This window comes from Nipponia nippon, unplaced genomic scaffold (assembly GCF_047370975.1).
Source record: "Nipponia nippon isolate SJK-2023a ecotype South Korea unplaced genomic scaffold, ASM4737097v1 scaffold_11, whole genome shotgun sequence".
In the NCBI taxonomy this organism is placed as follows: Eukaryota; Metazoa; Chordata; class Aves; order Pelecaniformes; family Threskiornithidae; genus Nipponia; species Nipponia nippon.
Genome location: NW_028262302.1, coordinates 22,200,907 through 22,218,527, shown reverse-complemented (window position 1 = coordinate 22,218,527; position 17,621 = coordinate 22,200,907). Strand labels below are relative to the sequence as shown.

General features: G+C 46.0%; 1 protein-coding gene across 5 annotated transcripts in view; it reads right to left on the bottom strand.

Moving 5' to 3' along the window:
* The window catches only part of CEP170B (centrosomal protein 170B), a 60,188-nt gene that overhangs the window by 9,457 nt on the left and 33,110 nt on the right, over positions 1–17,621 (bottom strand). For 2 of the 5 annotated variants that reach the window (XM_087747882.1, XM_087747878.1), the window contains 7 exons: positions 16,717–16,779; positions 15,118–15,881; positions 12,871–13,059; positions 12,570–12,678; positions 9,322–11,094; positions 6,138–6,387; positions 3,819–3,978 (listed from right to left, as the gene is read on the bottom strand). In XM_087747882.1, the coding sequence (XP_087604008.1) occupies positions 3,819–3,978; positions 6,138–6,387; positions 9,322–11,094; positions 12,570–12,678; positions 12,871–13,059; positions 15,118–15,881; positions 16,717–16,779 (3,308 nt within the window). The remainder of the gene's footprint in view (positions 1–3,818; positions 3,979–6,137; positions 6,388–9,321; positions 11,095–12,569; positions 12,679–12,870; positions 13,060–15,117; positions 15,882–16,716; positions 16,780–17,621) is intronic. The other 3 variants (XM_087747880.1, XM_087747881.1, XM_087747879.1) reach the window with 2 other exon arrangements.

The window sequence follows — 17,621 nt, the reverse complement described above, 5'->3', positions numbered from 1 at the left end:
GGGGTTATTTTGGGCTGACATTCCCAAAAGCACACTCCTGAGGACCAGCACTCGATACCCACCCCCCACATGCACTGAAGCTCATGGAGGTCCTGGTCACCAACCAGTTCTGCAGAGGCAGTCTCGGGCAGCTCCCCAGTTACTTCGAAATGGACTGTGCTGAGTGAAATCCAGCAGCCCTCTGAGCACAGAGAATGGGCTACACATACAGCTCAGGAGACTCTTTGGCTGGCAAAGCACACAGCTCTTGCGAGGAAACCATGTGCCGTCCAAGGCCCAGGCTCCCCACACTCTATGCAATAGCACTTGGTTATACATAGGCAGAAGGGATGAGATATTATGGTACAGGGGCAGAACAGCCAAAATGTTTAGCTAATAAGCTTCCCTTTTTTAAGCATCCTTTTGTGAAGTGCAAAAACAGTAAGTTAGGCTGCTTGCAGCGGTGAAACAGCATCAGAAGGGGATATTCCTACAGTCCAGCAGTTCTCAGCACAACCAGTTGAAACCACAGTAAGGACAGCACCTGCTCCCCCATCACCAGCAGATTTTCAGATGTGACCTGGTGTGTTCTCCTGCTTTCTGTCCTGTCACACCCGTCAGCATTTCCTCTCATCGTACCAACACTCATACCAAGTATGGTAAAAAACAACTTACCAAACATAATTGGGCTCTTAAGATTTTTGCTATATCATTATCAACTTTCAAAAAAGACCAACCAAAAGAATTTCACGCTGGGCTAAAATATGCAGAAGTGGCCAGTGATTTGGGATGACCCACTTGACTACACTTGCAGCAGCTGAGCTTTCAGTTTGACTGCTCAGCTCTGCAGAAAGCTGGGTCCTGGGAAATCTACACACCCACAACCCAAGGCATCCCAAACAACCCGTGGCTTTGGTAAACAAGAATCATGAAGGTTTTACCCTTGCTGAACTCTTCTTTCGTTTTGTTTGGGTAATTTTTTTGCTTAATTTGTAGCAGTACTCAGCTCAGTATGCCAAGAATCTAGGTTATTATAAACTATACAGCTGAGGCTACAAAAACAAACAAAACCACCCCAAACATGCACTGAGGAAACTGAAAACCTCCCTGGCAAACATCCAAGCCAACGCAGGACCTGCGAGGACAGAACATGAAGAATAAGGTTTAAATCTAAGGCTCCATCTTAACTTTTAAGAGAACACTCATGACTTTAATCTTTAACCAAGCTTCGTAATAGAAGTAACTTAAAAAGCAATTCATTTGAGGCTGAGAAATGCTGTGCCACACACTGGTCCAAAGAGAAGCTTCTGGTACAGCATTAAACCCTCAAAAGTGACTCCAGCATCAGTACTTATTTTTCCTGCATTTTCCCCTACTTTATTAGAATAGGTATAAATATTTAGTAGTAGAAAATCAAGAGCTAGCAGAATGGCATACAACACTGCAAGAGCCAGAGCAGTATAAGAGACACTCACACACAGCAAACATTTCTTATTCACATACTTCCTTTTATCAGATGTTTCAATACATTACTATTATAACCATCGTAGCTATTTCTCATCACTATGTCTTTTCCTAGAATATTTAATACAAAGTTGTTTAATAAACACTCACAAAATTCACAGTGCTTAGCATCACATACACTGATCTTCAGATATTTCCTAGCAACTTCCCTGCATTAAGCCCAAATAATTATTTTAGCACAGATTCAGCAGCATCTAGACTGCGGGAAGCATGTCTGCTGATTCTAGTCCAGTTCCAAAGATGTGTGTTTATTAAACCCACATCAGTTTATATTGCTCCCATTCAAAATACAATGCCCAAGATGCACCATTCAGTATCCCAAGCTATTCAGGATTCACCTCCACATCTCAGCATCACCAGTAGAAAGTCCTGCTGATTTAACCTGTTCCTGGCTATCGCTAACATAGTGCAGCTCCACTGAAGTACGGTGGCATTTTGGATGTAACTCAAATGGGCTCCCAGCCGCTGGCCCTGCTGAAATCATGGTGCTATCCAACGCCATTTGGAGTGAGTCTAGTTAGAAGCCTTTATGGTGGTTTCGGCCACCACTGGCTGAACAAACCAAAGGTTATGGCTCCTGATCTGTCTTCCTAGGCTCCTACTAGTGCTTCTTCATTTACACCGCTGTAAGATCTCAAAAACTGCTCTAGTAGTAGGTACTGCCAGCAGCATTACCCACAGTGTGACACAGCGCTGCACTTGCTCTCCTGGCTACTGCGAGGGGGCTGACTGGCACGTCCCACGCAGCGCACGGCAGCGCTGCAAAGCCACGTTGCAGAGAAACCCTCAATTCACCTGGGTCTGAGCAGTCTGGCTTTGTGATCCTGCCATTCAGCATCACAACCATGTGCTTTGGAGCCCATCATTTGCACAGAGTAGAAACACTGTGTTTTGCCGGTGTTCTTCCTCTAGCAGCAGAGGACATCCCTCTGTATGAGCTGACTTATGGTTGTACCCTTTAGTGGCACTCGACGAAAAAGCAGGTACACTGATTTTCTGGAAGGAAGTGGGTGCCGAGTTACTGGGCATTACCAACCCAGAGTAAACATTTCATTTGCAAGTCAGAAGTAAGGTAGATTTGTCACCTTAACTGCTCAAAAAGAATAATACAAAAGGCAGTTTTGTAGGTGTGGCACTTGCATGGAAACAAAGCAATAAAACACTATCTCAGAGCCTGAAGTTATTGTGAAACATTTGTGCACTGTGGCTCCAAACAGCCTCAGGAAAAAACCCCTCCCTGAGCAGGCTGCAGTTGACCTGGGTTTAACACAAGCACAGCCACACCTGCCTAATCTTCTGGTATCTCCCTTATCTTCTGCTTTGCACCTTCAGTGATGAACACAGCAGGGTCACAGGGCCTCCAACTACTCTCTTGGCAGGGTAACAGGTTTGGTCCTCAGCTTTGAACCCTGCTTAGGACAGGTCTGCAATTCTGAAAACTGTCAAAGACAACCGAGGGCCAAGAGTCCCATCTGAACAGCAGATAAAGAGAGCTGTGGATTTTTTTAAGCCCACACTGGTGGTAGACAGGAGGGAATTTGGATTTAAACAGCAGCAAAGGCAATTTTGCTTTAGCAGCTGGAGCCTCCTGATGACCTTGCAGCCCAGTTTGAGGTGAGCTGAGTCCCTGCGCTGTGGCACCAGTGAGCCAAATTGAGAAATCACCTCTCTCCTCCCCACTCCAGTGCAGACAAACTGTGTTACACTGTTCAGGAGGAAGCCACAGCTTCACTGAAGAGCTGGAGGACAGCACTTCCCAAGCTAACTGCCTTCCTCCTTGCCCGCCTCGCTGGCTGAAGAGCAGAGTCCCTGCCCTCGTCCATCAATACACAGATGGAGGGAAGGGATTCAAGTAACACTTGCACAGCGTTTCAACAGCCCTGGCAGAAAGGACAGAGCAGAGGTACAGAATACACAGCTGATACAGAGCGTGCAGCCAGAGCACGCATTCAGTGCCTTGTCTGAAACAAGGAGGGAGGCTCTGGCTCCCCGGCACAGCAGCACAGCACACCCACTCCATCCTGTTCCTCAGATGCAACTTCGGGGACCAAAGTCTAACTAGAGGCCATGAGATCCTTAGGAAATAATATGACTCCCACCTCTTGCAAGGCTGGCTGCAGCACAGAGGAGGGCAAAATAAAGAACACCCTAAATAGACTGCAGTCAGTCTTTCTGGTGGTGTTTTTTAGGAGGACAGGAGACAAGGGTTTTTCAATGCTGCCGCAACTGGGGATGCTGCCCTGGTCTCCCACCACAACCACGCCCCGTGTACTTACTAGCATTCAGAGACAGATTTCTGTCATTCGGGATCTTACCTCTTCTCTCGCCGATATGGTGGAAGCAGGAGTGTTGGGTACAGAGCTAAGGGAGGTGCTTGGTCCCGTCCCCGATGAACTTGGTGAGTCCCCATCTCCAGCAACATCATGAATCTCTCGAGCAAGGATGGCCACATCCTTCACCAAGGTTTGGCTGAGCCTACAGCACAGGGCATGCAGCAGAGCCATTAGGACACAGGATACAACAAGCCTCATACTCATAAAATATAAAAAGAGCAGCCACAAAAAGTTTGTGGGAACTATAACCTCTGCAGAGGCTAAGGAAAGCAGGTTTTTTGGGGATGCCTTGGCAGGGTGCAGCGAACACACTGGCTGCACACAAAATAAATCTACTCCCCTCCTAAACCCAGCTTCAAAGTAGAGATTTGATAAAAAGCAAATTCTAGTGACTACACACTACCAGAAAGTACTGGAGACAATCCATAAAGAAGCTTTATGTTATTGCTCTCCCACCCATCCACTCTACTTCCCTCATTTTTCTTCTTGGGACTTCAAAAGCCCACACAAGGAAAAAAGCTTTTTTCTTTGTTACATAAATAATAAAAACTCAAATTCTCTTTCCTCCTTCTTTGTGGTTTATAGACTGCACATCAAAATATGCCTCCTCATTCTCCAGAAGGGCTGAGGAACTATGAAGGTAAGCACAGCATACCTTAGAGGGATCTGGTTTTCAGAAACCAAGTCTTGAAACTTCAAGCCCCTTGATGGGCGTCCAGTTAACACTCAGTGATTGCAGCACTCTGCTCTACTTGCTCCAGATCGCAACAACAGTTCGTAAGTGTCCGGATTGTTGCTAGCAGAGCTTAAAAAATACCCTTCAGACCAAAAGTAGCTGTTGTGGTAATTCTAAAGAAAAGCTTCTAGGAGAAAAAAATAATCTTCCATAGCTTCATCTGTGGATGAATAGCTAACTTCATCTGAAGGACACTTTCTTCTTTAATTCGAAAAGCCAAGCAATGTAATAAAACTGTCAGTTCATCAAAACATTTCCTTGGAAAGAAAATACATAATTGAACTAATAAAAAGCAGTTTGATCTGCCTGCCTAAGGTGCCCCCTACCCGTGCTGGTTTGGATAGAGCTGTCACCGAAGGCATCCATTATGTGATTCACTTACTGTAAACAAGTGGCATTTTCCCTTTTAACTCTCTCTGACTCCTCTAAACCCCTCCCAGTTAATTTGGGAGCAGCAACGGAAATCAGAACTGCAATTACGAAGCAGACTCTGTGACCGAGCCCTGCAACGTGCAGCGCCAGACAAGTCTGACGCAACCATTTATTTATAGCTGCTGCAACCCGAAGCGCTCTCCCGCACTCGGAACGCTGCTAGGAGGGAAGCCAGCGTCTCCCACACGCACGCTTCGTACGGCACAGGTAACGCAGCCTGGTTTGAAGGCTGACGCACTTTCTAGCAGCAATGTTCACGCAAGAAAAGCCCTTTCGAGATCAGTGCGGCAAGTGATTCGGGTGATGTGGAAATGCTGACCGAAAGCAGACGGAAGACGGCTTCCTCAGTCGAAAGTATTTCAAGTATGGCCAGTACAATGGAAGACCAGTATTTCTGGAAAGTTGGCATAACACAGTTGCATATTAGAGATGTCAAACCTCAAATGCCACTGTATAAAAAAAGAATCTATTTGCTTTACTGCTGAGGTCCTCCAGGCAACCATCAGACCACCAGTATACAACAGGTCCCGTATCCAGGGACATCAAGCTAAGCAACAACTCATTTATACACAGGGCCCAGACAGATTTTCTTGTTTGGATTCAATTGTGACAAGCAGAGAGGTTTCTGCCCCGCAGCAACTGCTTTACTGCTCCCTCACCGGCTTCAGGCAAAGCAGCTTCAACAGTTTACATATTCAGTCTTGCTAATCCATTTGACTTCCTCTGCAGAGAATTAGGACAGTTCACACCAACCAGTCCGTGCACACAGAGTGACTTCCAGCAGAAAGCAGAGATAAGCAGGTATAGACAGTTACATCATTTAACAGACTTAGAGCAACAAGAAGAGACCCGCGAACAGCCTGAACAAGAAACAAACCAAGATACAATGCTCTGCACCTTGGCAGTTTCTAGAGAGAAGGTACAACCAGCACGGCCTAGCACAGGCTGTAAAGCTTCATGAAAACCTTCCAAGTCTGAACAAGCCTATGTTCAGATATGAAGGAGAGGGAGGGCACACAAACAACAGGAGGGAGTGCCTCTCTTTCTACCTCCACACCTGGGTTTGATTTGAACACCAAGGAAAACTCAATCCATTTTCAACATGTGGGTCAATACATAAAGCCCCACCTCACCTGGCTATTTCTGCTATCTCTGCTGTTTGCGCCATGAAGTTGTAGGGGTCAGGGTGGTCATCAAAATCTTCATCGTCATCTGTTTCTCTACCGTTGTGCTTCTGCTTGCTCAGCCCAGAGCCACGTGTCCTCGGTGTTTGTGTGGCTGTTGAAGTATGGGAGCGTTTGTGTTTAGGGGAGCTGTGATTTGAGCCATATTCTTCTTCCGAAGTAGAAGTGTAATCTGAACCCTGTGGTCTCCGCCTTGATGCTTATAAAAAATGAATTGGTTTCAGACCGAGGAAAGTAGTAAAGAATAACTACAAAAGGGCAAAAAGGTAACACAACACTAGCCCAAGAGCACAAGGAAAGGAGAGTTTCTGTGCAGATGTGAAGTTAAACAGCACATTCTCAGAGCTTATTTCAAAGTTGAGCACTTTTACGGCTCCCATTCACTGTTACAAATTCGGAGCGGGAAATTCCAATGGAAAAGCAAAATGACTGTATTAACAACTCCAATGTAGTAAATTATTACCACAGACTTGGCTGTCCATGCACAGAAGCTCTGTGTATAAGTAGCACACATTTCAGACTCCTCATAGTCCCAACAGAAGTCCTTTTCTAAAAAGAGCCCAATTTTCATGCCTGCAGACACCTTTCCAATTAGCTGTGAGTACAGGCAAAAAGAAAGGGTTTTTTGAGTGAAGAACAGACTATAGTGCTCGGTGTTATTTGCAGAAGTCCACACCCCCACGTTTGCCTCCTGCCTCGCAATTCACCATTAACGACACTCTACGAGAAAGAGCGTTCACAACAGTCAGGACCGGCTTCAACCCCTGGAGCCAAGTGGAAGCTGCCCACTTATCCCAACCAGTTCTGCAGATCTGTAGACACCCAGGTCCTCGCATGGGAAGCAGAGATGTCCTTATTTGAAAATTGGGCTCCCAGTGTTCGCTGCCTCCCTACACTCTCTATGGATACCACTTCATTCCCTTCCGTCCTTCCCTGGAGAATGAAGACCCACCAAACACAGAACCAGCCGAGTTACTTAAAATTAAAACACCTAAAAGCTTCACTGTGTTACCAAGATTATCGTAACGCTGAACCACTGCAAGTGAATGAAGCCAGCATCATAGAACATACAAACAAAAATAACAAATTTGGCACAGAGGAGCAGGGGAGACAGGCCCTTAGCTTTCAGACTTGGTAATTGGGATTATTGTGATGTTATCTGTGCATTTCACATAAAATTACTTTAGATGGCCTGACAATCTACTGGCATTTCTGGTCTCGTGGCCAGATAGTTCATTTTGTTCCTCTGTTAGCGAGATTAACTTTCCCCCACTGGGAGAGTTGGAAACTATCGTGGTTAGATAAACGGTTTAAGAAATACTTGAAAAAATCAGCCACATCTGCCTCCTTACTCCCAAGGCTTGACACTCAATGCTTTCAAGGGTTATTGTATCATGCTAAAAAATGTCTTGATGGCACAGCAAAGCAGTTCAGTTTATCAACGCTTCACTTTTGTTTCAGGAACAGAGTGCCAGGTGTTCACTCACTGTATGTATAATAGCGTTAGTACAGGAACATGTATCACACACTTGGTACAGCACCATGAAGCATGAAGTACACTAGTATACTTAGAGCTTGTGCAAGGTCCACAATCCCATCAAGGAATTAGGAGGTTAGTATTTTAAGAGCAACTAATTCAGAGAAAGGATTAGCATCATCTGCTGCAACTATGCACAAGGAAAGGTGTTAGCATGCTGCTACAGAGCTCTGGAAATCAAAAACCAATTCATTTAAACCAAGAACTGGCCAACACTTATCATTTTTCTCCAAATGATTTGAAGTCTGTGCTCCAAAGGCAGAGGGAGTGCAAAGAGTGCCTCCTGTTTGGAAAACTCTGACCACATTATTTTGCTTTAAATTTGTGTTTAACAGGAAGTCAATAATAGCATCATCTCAAAAAAGGCAAGAGAAGAGACTGTACAGACTCTTAGCTTATTCACATTCTGATTTACATGCATATACAAATGTGTAAGAAAAAAATCATTAAAATAAAAGGGAAGCTGGATGCACTAAAACAATCCAAATCAAAACAAGCAGCAAATAACATTTTTAGCATGCAATAAAAATGAACACTGCAAGAAGGATAATTATTTCAACTGTAGGAAAATATAGGAAAAGAACAGATCCAGAACTCTAAGACCCTTTACAAAAACACAGTTCTGCTGAAAAAAGCATCCCTCTCAACAGGCCTGAGAAGCCCAGCCAAAGGTGTTTGTCCTGTTCCTTTGCCCCCCATCATTCCTAAAAACCTAAGCAAACATATCTGCTTTGCCACATCCATGGTAGTTCAAGCACTATGGGCACAGACCAGGACTTAAACCAAAGGTGTCAGGGACAGTCTCTGATTACCAATTACTATCTTAGAGTTGTCATCTGCATTGTCCTCAGCTCTTAATTAAAGGCTGATTTCAATATGACAAATGTTGATATTGCAAGGGTCTGTTGAGTGCACAGCTACAGGGCAAGATAGCCCCCAAACCTCTGCCTCATGAGAAACACGACAGTGCACCTGCCCCACCTATGGCAAAAGTGAATGAAAATACACAGTAGAGGGAATCTCTTGGAGCAAGCAATGCGTAGTGTCCAGCTCCACATTTGCATTTACAGGAAGAACAAGGAAACAGCCTTCACAACACAGGGACATTTATTTCTTGTTCTCCTGTTTCAGATGCTTTCAAACCTGCCACCTTGGACATCAGCTGTCGTCAACACCATTATAAGCTCTCTGGGAGCAAACTCTGAATCTTAGAAGTCAAAGAAAAACAGAACAGAATTCCTTGTAGCACTGGAAAGGCATTAAATTCTATCTTTTTAACAGAAAAATGGCTAACGTGCTCCTGTCAAATGGCAACTGGCTGTTCAACAAACAAAGTCACTGAAAAAAAAGAAGAAAAATAGCCATTTGCAATATCCTCACAGACAGCGCCACAATAATACCTCACTGGGTATGAGAGATGCTCTGCTGTCTCCAAACCCACAGGAAATCTCAACCTCCGTACTGCTCGTTAATGCAGACCTTTGTACTCACCGATGCAGCACTTGTATTACTGAGATACCAATCCCTGGCAACCATGTGCAGCCTATAAATCAGAAAGAGGGCAATAGAGGAGAAACATAAAGCACGAGCACTTACTGGACGAGGAGGAATACTTGACACTGCTTGAACGGGCCCTGCTGAAAGGCTGCTTCGCGGAGGCAGCAGCTGCGGTTTTCCTCGCCGCGGCTCTAACCTCCGAAACACCCGTCTTCCGATAGGACTCCACACTCCGGCCCGAAAACCCCGACCTTGACTGTGCCGTCTCAGAGTCACTGGGCACTGTAAACGAACCTGCCCGTTTCCTTGGCATGGCAAGGATGTCTAGCCGGGAGAGCTTCTTCGTCTCCGTGGACTGCTTGGGACCTGGAGCAGTGGCTTCAGGGTTGGAGGTCGTTTTCTCAGTATCAACACATTCATTGTCGGAAGCATCTCCCAGCCGGGCACGACGTAGCTTCGAGGCCCTCGTGGGACGTGGGGTGGATAAACTGTTGGAGCGGGTGAGAACTTGCTGGATTTTCTGCACATTCGAGGTCGTTTTGCTGTGGTCCTCCTTGGTGGCCTGAGTAACAGGTTTCCTTCTGGGAACTGGCCGGGTTACAGAGTGCTCATGGTCAGACACGACTGCGTCAGGGACTGGCAAGTAGGGCAGGCTCGAGCTTCTCTCGTCATCTGTGAAGTCCAGTGACCCTCGAGCCCCAGCACTCCGTTTCATCTGGAAGCGTTTGGTGGTCTCCACACGGTTTGGTGCCTCCGGCGCTTGCGTTTTCCGCTTCTCTGTCAGCCTGTCCCGAGCGCTGGGCTGCCCACACTGGTCCTGGATGGATGGCGTGGAGGAAGATTTCTCCTTCTGCAAGCTCGCAACCGCTTTGCGTTTCGGCGCACTTGTTGGGACGTTCTTGCCGCTCACCAAGCTGACTGTGCTGGCAGTGTCCACATCAGAGTCCCCTGACAAGGAGTCCTCCAGCTGACCAGCAGTTTCTGAGGGCTCCAGCTGTTGGCTTTGACCAAGTAATTTGGCTTCCAGTGCTGCCAAGGCAGTTTCAGTGTCCTTAAGGAGAAGGTGAGTCTCCTGACCAAAGTCCATACGGGTTGACCGAACAGCCTCTAAATCTTTAAGCAGAGGGTGACTTGAAATATGCGGGAGTTTATTTTGAGGAACACCACTGCTTGATTTATCTTTGGTAAAACTTTCCTGTCTAACAAAAGATGATGTTTCCTTTCCTGCCACGTTTTCCTGATCTTGAGGAAGACTCTGGTGAAGAGAAATAACCACTTTTCCTGCTGCATTAATGTAAGCGCTAACATCTTTGACTGGTGGCTTTCCAGGAACTGGCGCGCCAGCAGACTTGAAGGAAAACTCCTGATCCTTGCCGTCTTTGTCTGCTCGAGCATGGGACACACTCAGAGAGAACTTTGAGGGAATCCCCACATCGTTGCTGTCATCACCAATGTAGAACGAAGTAGAAACTGGCTCACTTACAGCTCTCACGTTCGAGACCCGGGAGGCTCCTGGCTGCCGGCTCTCTGGTTTTGTTTCTTCCCCCATCTGCTCTAGCATTTTATTGTTCTCTTTATATTTCTTGCCTTTTTCCATGCTGAAGCCATCATCAGATCTGCTGGCATCGCTGAGGCTATCTGGATCTAAGTCTTCTTGGATGAAGAGGCGGCTGCTGGAATCGCCATAGGCTTCCACGCAGTGGTCCTTCACGATGGTTCTCTTGGTAACCTCAGAGTAGGATTCCTGGCAGACCAGGACCGTGGGTGTGGGGCTGTCTGATTTATCGCTTGGTGGGAGTTGGGGAAGAAGGCGCCTTGTTCTCAAGGGCACAGCGTTTTCTGGTTCACCGGGTTTTGGGGCTACATTGCTTTCTGAAGACAGTTAAGTGGACAAGAATCAACTGTTGTACAACTATATCACTTATTTATTTATTTAGGAAGAGCTTGGTCTTGCAAAGTGCAAGTCCACAAAAGCACTCGCAAGACACGTGCTTAGAACTAAGCTTTTATGTAATAAGAACACCAATAGGGCCTGGCTGGTGCTCGGTCCCTCGGGTTTATCAATACAGACACTTAAAGTAAAATTGTACTTAATTCCTTTGCTGGATCAGAATGCTCAACACCTTCCCTCTCTCAAGGCAGGATTTCAGATTCATTCTCCCATAATATACCTCTCAGTACAAGCACATACTTTATAGGGTAACGGCGTTGCTGGCATCAATCTACCATAAATCAGGCCATGGGAAGGAGACGAAAAGCAATCAGACAAATCACTGCAGTGATGCAGTGTTTTAAGTGTCATTCTACACAACGTAGCCCATTTGACTAAGTAGATGGTGTTTTTTGCAGTACAAGTTCTCATATGATCATATCCCACAGCAAAGTCTTGGGAGAAAGACCCTATAACAACGAAGAGGCTCTGAATTAGAGCTCATCACCACAGCATGGTGGGTGGGCTTATCAGTACGGACACACTTCATAGAAAGGGTGCTTTTATTTCTCCCATGCTGCTGGCCAGGACTTCATATCTGATACCATCTTTAAATACCTGGAAAACTGGTTATTTGACTATGGTAATATTTCAAACACTCTGGGAGTCAGGTTCTCACACAGTGTGAAAACAGTGGCAATGACCTCTGAAACAAAGGTTTCTTCTAATCTTTACTGAATCTATCTATAGCTGCGGATGGCATGAAGATAATGACAAATATATTCACCCAAAAAAGTTGAAAACGTTTACAAAAGTCAACAAAGCGCTGTTCTCCCTTTCTCACATACTAACAGGACCACGGGGTCTGTAAGCTGTCTTCCCAGTTACGATGGGAGCCTGACCTCCTCCCACTCCCGTTCTCCCCTATATACCCAGTTTTCTACGCTGATCTCCATGCTTCAAACCTGCCACCTGACAGCAAACCCCAGAACAGCCTAAAATTCTCAGCACAGACAGACACAGGAGAAGCACACAAAAAAAGCTCAAGTCAGCAATTAAGTCCAAGGCAACTTGCAAAGGGCTTTCATATGGTATCATAAGGCAGCCTAAAGAATCACTACTTGGGGCTAGTTAACACCCAAGGCCCTTATGATCTTTCTCCTTCCCAGGTGCCCTTTAGTCATGTCAAACATAACATTTACGAATTTCTTGGATGACTCTGAAATGCAAACCAGCGGCTCTCTCCATCTTTACTCCACTGGGAACGATTCATTTTGTCCTTCCCATCCCCAAATACATTAGCTAAACCAGAAAACAAGCCACAGCCAGACGCACAGAAGCCCTTAAATCCTGCTTTTCATATCATCCTGGCTTAAATACAGCCACTTTCAAAAAGTAATGTGAGGATGAGACTTACCTGCACCTCCACTACCCTGCCCAGAGACAGATCCAGAGTCAGAGTAACTGTCCGCAAGGCTTGCCCACCTAGACACCCACTTCTGACTCCCTTGAGATGCTGCAGACATCTACAACAAGGTGGGGAAGAGAGTCAGAAAGAAGGTTTGTAAACCAAATCCTAGACACAAAATCTCTCCTCTTGTACACATATCACTCAGTCTCCTCAAAATGGAAATAAATCTACGCATCACATTTCCATCCAGACAGAAAGTCCATCTACGCCTCCACCATCCCAGCAAATCCACCTGGACTGCCCGTACCTGCGCATCAGCCTGAGACCCACTCACAGCTTTCGAGGCAAATGCCTGGAGCAAGGTTGACTTCTGACTAGTGCCATTTTCACTGATTAGATGCTGATGAGAACCGGAGTCATCTTTTTCACCTTTAATTATTGGTCTAAAGGCTGAAGAGATTCTGGAAAATTCAGGTGACTCAAGAACACCAAAAACCTGAAAAGGAGTTTGCATGGGAAAGATTAAAAACCAAGAAAACAGGAAAATATTACCCCAAAATCCAAATCCACGAAGCATTAGTCACACACAAACTATGATCCCAAAGGGCCAGAAACACTTGCCAACGCTTCCATACAAACTAAGTAAATAATTTTCTTCTCTACTCCACAGTAGCAGCTTTAAATACACTTATTCATAGAATCCCACTCACGCCCACCTTTTCTCTCACCCTCATTATTTCGGTGTGTTGCCTTTAACAGTAGTAACTTTCACGGAAAAGGAGTCCCTTTTCAGCCCTGAGAAATTTAGGATGAGTGTCAGGATAGCTATTTACTAACTAATTCACGAAGAACTAGAAAAAGCTGGGAAAGGTCCATCTCCAGGGTCTCTCCTAGACTGCAGCAGCGAGCGGGCTGAGCAAAGCAGCCTTGCACTGCCACGTGAGGACCTGGGAAAGGATGCACCTCAGAGACGAGTGAGTGCTTGAGCTGGCTGGCCAGATTCCCTCTGGAGATAAACAGGCTTTCCTAGGGGGGGTGATCAAGCTCCATGCCTCCAAAAGGCTTGCTTCTCTTCCCTGACTAGAAGTAGTTCAGAGGAAGATGCCACCATGGATGGTACCTAGGTTGGGCAGAGATAGCCATGAAGTTCTCCACTCTCACTTCTATCAAAAAAAAGTGTGTGCACGATGGTGGGGGAATAAAAGGCAGAGTCACCTCAAAACCTCAGCAAGTCCAGAATTCATATCATCTTTCTTCCTGGACAGAAACACTGAGGTGCAGTTGCTAGCTGTTTCCCAAGTGGCAGGTCTGCACTGCACCAAGTCTACAGCAGAGTCAGGAGCACAACTTGGCCAGCTTGCCTGCCCGAGTCACATGGCTGCCAAGACTACTCCCCAGAAATAATTGTATTTGTGTGGCATTTCTCCTCGTATTTCCCCACCAGAACAATTAACCATCTCATGTCAGGACTAGGGCCTTGCTGTGGCTTAAACACCCTGCCCTGAAAGCTTCCGATCACATTTCAAACAAGATGTAAGGAACAAGTATAACAAATAAACAAACAAGAGAAGCTAGATCCAGGCTCACTGTATACAAAGCTCTAAAGCCAAGTTCAGTTAAGGCTTCCTTTAAACCTCACCATCCTCCTGCCTACACTTCACTAAATCTTCATAGCAACCTGCCAGTTTTGTTTTCATAATAGACCACAGATGAAAGTTAAATGTGAAAATCAGCCAAACTTTGGTTTGCCCTGTGGTTCCTTAGTTGGGTGGGGTTTTTAAGCCTCTCCCTCATCTGTGGGGTTTTGTTTTTAGGCTATCACTCACTTTGCAAAATCCAAACAAGTATAGATTCATCTAGGATTGCCTCTGCCCTAGACCACACCCTCCGCTATCTCAACTAGCTGCCACTTGCCCTGCCAGCAAGCACTCCCTTTCTAACCAGGCACAGCCAAATACAGAACCACCTACCTCTAAGGCTTGTGAAGAACCAACACAAGCACCAACCCTTGGCCTGCATTTCCTTTGGCCTACCACGGGATGCTGCATCAGTGATGGGCTTCCTAACAGCGGGCAGGAGGTGATGGAACGCCAAGGCAGAGGCTTGGGAGCAGTCCTGGAGAGCAGAGCTGCTCTGAGCTACAGCTCTTGGCAGGATCAGCCTGATCTTTATTCTATTGTTGCCTTTCCTCTAAACAGATGGCAAGCCCACTCTTCCATTTTTGCATCCAAATCCCATTTTGGAAGCAAGGCAGCTCTTTGCTGTGGGCTTACCTTGCCTTCTTGCACTCTGTGGGATTTTTGTTTGTTTGTAATTTTGTTGTTTTGTTGGGTTTTTTTAAAAAACAGCCTCACAGTTTGTTGGGGCCTATACTTAACAGAGATCACCCAGGATGACTTCCCACCCCTAACCATAAACCCCCGCTGCACCCAATTCAAAAGGGAGCAGTCCTTCACAGCAACAGCTAACGAAGTTACACCCTCCAGCACAAGATGCAGAAGCTCAAACCTTCAGCCCTCAGCTCACCGGCCAAGCACAGAAAAGCAGCATTTACCTGATCTATCATTTTTCGAGCTTCCTCCACCTCTTTATCCTGTGACTCTGTCTCAATGGTGTATGTGCCCGTCTCGCTTACGCTGTCTTCCTCATCATTCCTCCTGCCCTGGGCAGACTTTACCTCCGGAGGTGGAGCAGAGGCAGACTCTGGTTCTGACGATATAACAACGTGTGGAGCCACCGGCATGGGCAGAGGTGCTGGTTTCTCAGCACTTGGCTTCCCAGACTGAGCAGTCTCCCGCAAGTACTCAGCCATAAAATCCTGAGCCAGTTTAGACTTCCTCCCAACGCTCCCATAAGTTTTGGTTGATGCTCTGGAAGCAGAGGAGGACGAAGAGTTAATCCGATCCTCCGTTTTCTCCCTCTTGAAGGAGCTACTTCTTTGGGTCCCAGAGGAGCTGTTACTGGGTTTGCCTGCCTGGGCCCCAAGGTGGGATGGTGGCACTGCATTTCCCAGCTTCTCTGCCGGCAACACATTCTTGCGCTTTTCGACCTTGCTCTTCAGCCCTGGATCGGTGTCACTCTGGGAAGAGTGAGCGCTGTGCGTGAAGGACTGTGACCGCTTCTTCCGCGGCGTGTCCTCGAAGAACTCGATGACGAAGGCCTGCTTGTTGTGCAGCATCTCGTGGGGATCACGCCTCATCTGGCGCTGCAGCCTGGTTTGCTCCGTTGCACGTTCACTGCCCGTCGTCGTCTCCTTCTCTGCCTTGGGCGCCACGGGGTCTTCGGAGTCGCTCTGTGTCCCGTCCTCGTGCCTATTGCCTGGAAACAAGGTATGTAGATTTGACTTTCATTATTCTCCATTGCTGTGGTCCTGTCATTACCTCCTAGTTGAAATTTATCATTTCAGTTAAAAGAAAAAGTCCTATAGGATTAAACAACTCCAAAGACATGTGCTGGGGTACAGGGATTGCATCCCATCAGAGGAAATAAAAGAGAAGGCAGTTGTCTCCTGACCCCACTTTTCACAACTGGCTGGCTATCAAGTTATTAAAAAACAATTCAAGAGATCATTTCAACCCCAAGGGTTTCTGATTTTGTAATGCTGATTGTTTTAGATACCTAATGTTTTGTTTGTTTCTTTTTTTTTTCCATTTAAATAAATATGATGACATTATTTTGCCGTTCTGCCCAATTACTGTAGTCCAAGATCACCTCATTATGTTCTCTCTGTTACAGAGCACAAATCTCTCTGCAGGATCAGTAAATAAACCCTGCACACTGCATCCCTTGAAACCAAATCCCCACGTTGAGAGACCAGATCAGTGTGTTACGAGTGCATGCACCTCTGAGCACCCACGTTACCCCCCTTTACAAGGGGGAAATAAACCAGAGGTTTACAGAAAAGTGAATTTGCAGGAATCACACCATGACACCCCCAAGAGTTACACCATCCTATCACCAGCCAAGAAGGTTAAATCATTACTTAAGAGCTCATTAAGCTTAAAGTAAGTTTATAATTATTTTCACTTATGTTAGCAACAACCATCTTTACAACCTTCTCTATATATCAGTGATGCCTGCCCCTCAGCACCTTAGTTCAGGACTCTCAGAAAGTAAGTTAAACAAAAAGTTAAAAGTAAAACAAAAAACAAACCTTTTTTTGGAGAAGGAAACGGGTGTGAAGGCACACAACACGATTCAGTCAACGACCAGGAACCTGTCATCGGGAGAACGGGGAAAGAGGTCTCTGCGCTCTAGACTGTAATATGCAGCAAGATATACTGGCTAAAATACCACGTGTTTGAAAGGAAAACTGCTCAAACCTACTTTGCAAGTTCTCCAGACACATGGGTGAAGACCATTTATTATCCCGAGTTAGCTGTGAAAGATTAGAATTTAATACAAGATCCATTCAACCCAGGAGTCAGTCCTCTGAAGAGTTTCCTAACACCCTTATGAAGGAAGCCAGCAAACTTTGCATTGTGCCCTGAGGGCTGATAAGCTTCGTCCTTGGAAGGGAAAGTTCTTAAATTAAAGGGTCTTGGCTAAAGAACTCTGCTGAATGCAAAATGGTGAGGACACAAGGAAAAACACCCACCGTGCCCATGGATGCCCCAGGAGAACACCATGCACATCCCCTCAAGCTGCTAAGACCTAAACTCTCTAGTCCTGATACCAGGCTTTACATTCACCACATTGTTCCTGACAGTGAACAGATGTTACTATTGAACCGCGACAGTGGGCGTCTCTGATCTTGAAGACCCAAACCTGGTAGGCAGCCAGCGGTAGCCTCCAAGACATCTTCAAAATTAGCCCTGCCAGAAGAACATGTTACACAGCTATCGCAGATAAATGACACCTTGTCCTCTGCCAAAGCAGAGGTGGATAAACTCCTCAGGCCACCAACACTGTATGTTTTAATCAAATGTCCGAAGAGTTGATTTCTTGATATGCAAATTATGCATTAAATTACCTCAGTTTCTTTCCATGCTTTATGGACTGTAAAGAGGCAGGTGCAGTCAGTCTAGTATTCCTGTGCATCGCTCAGGAAAATCCTAG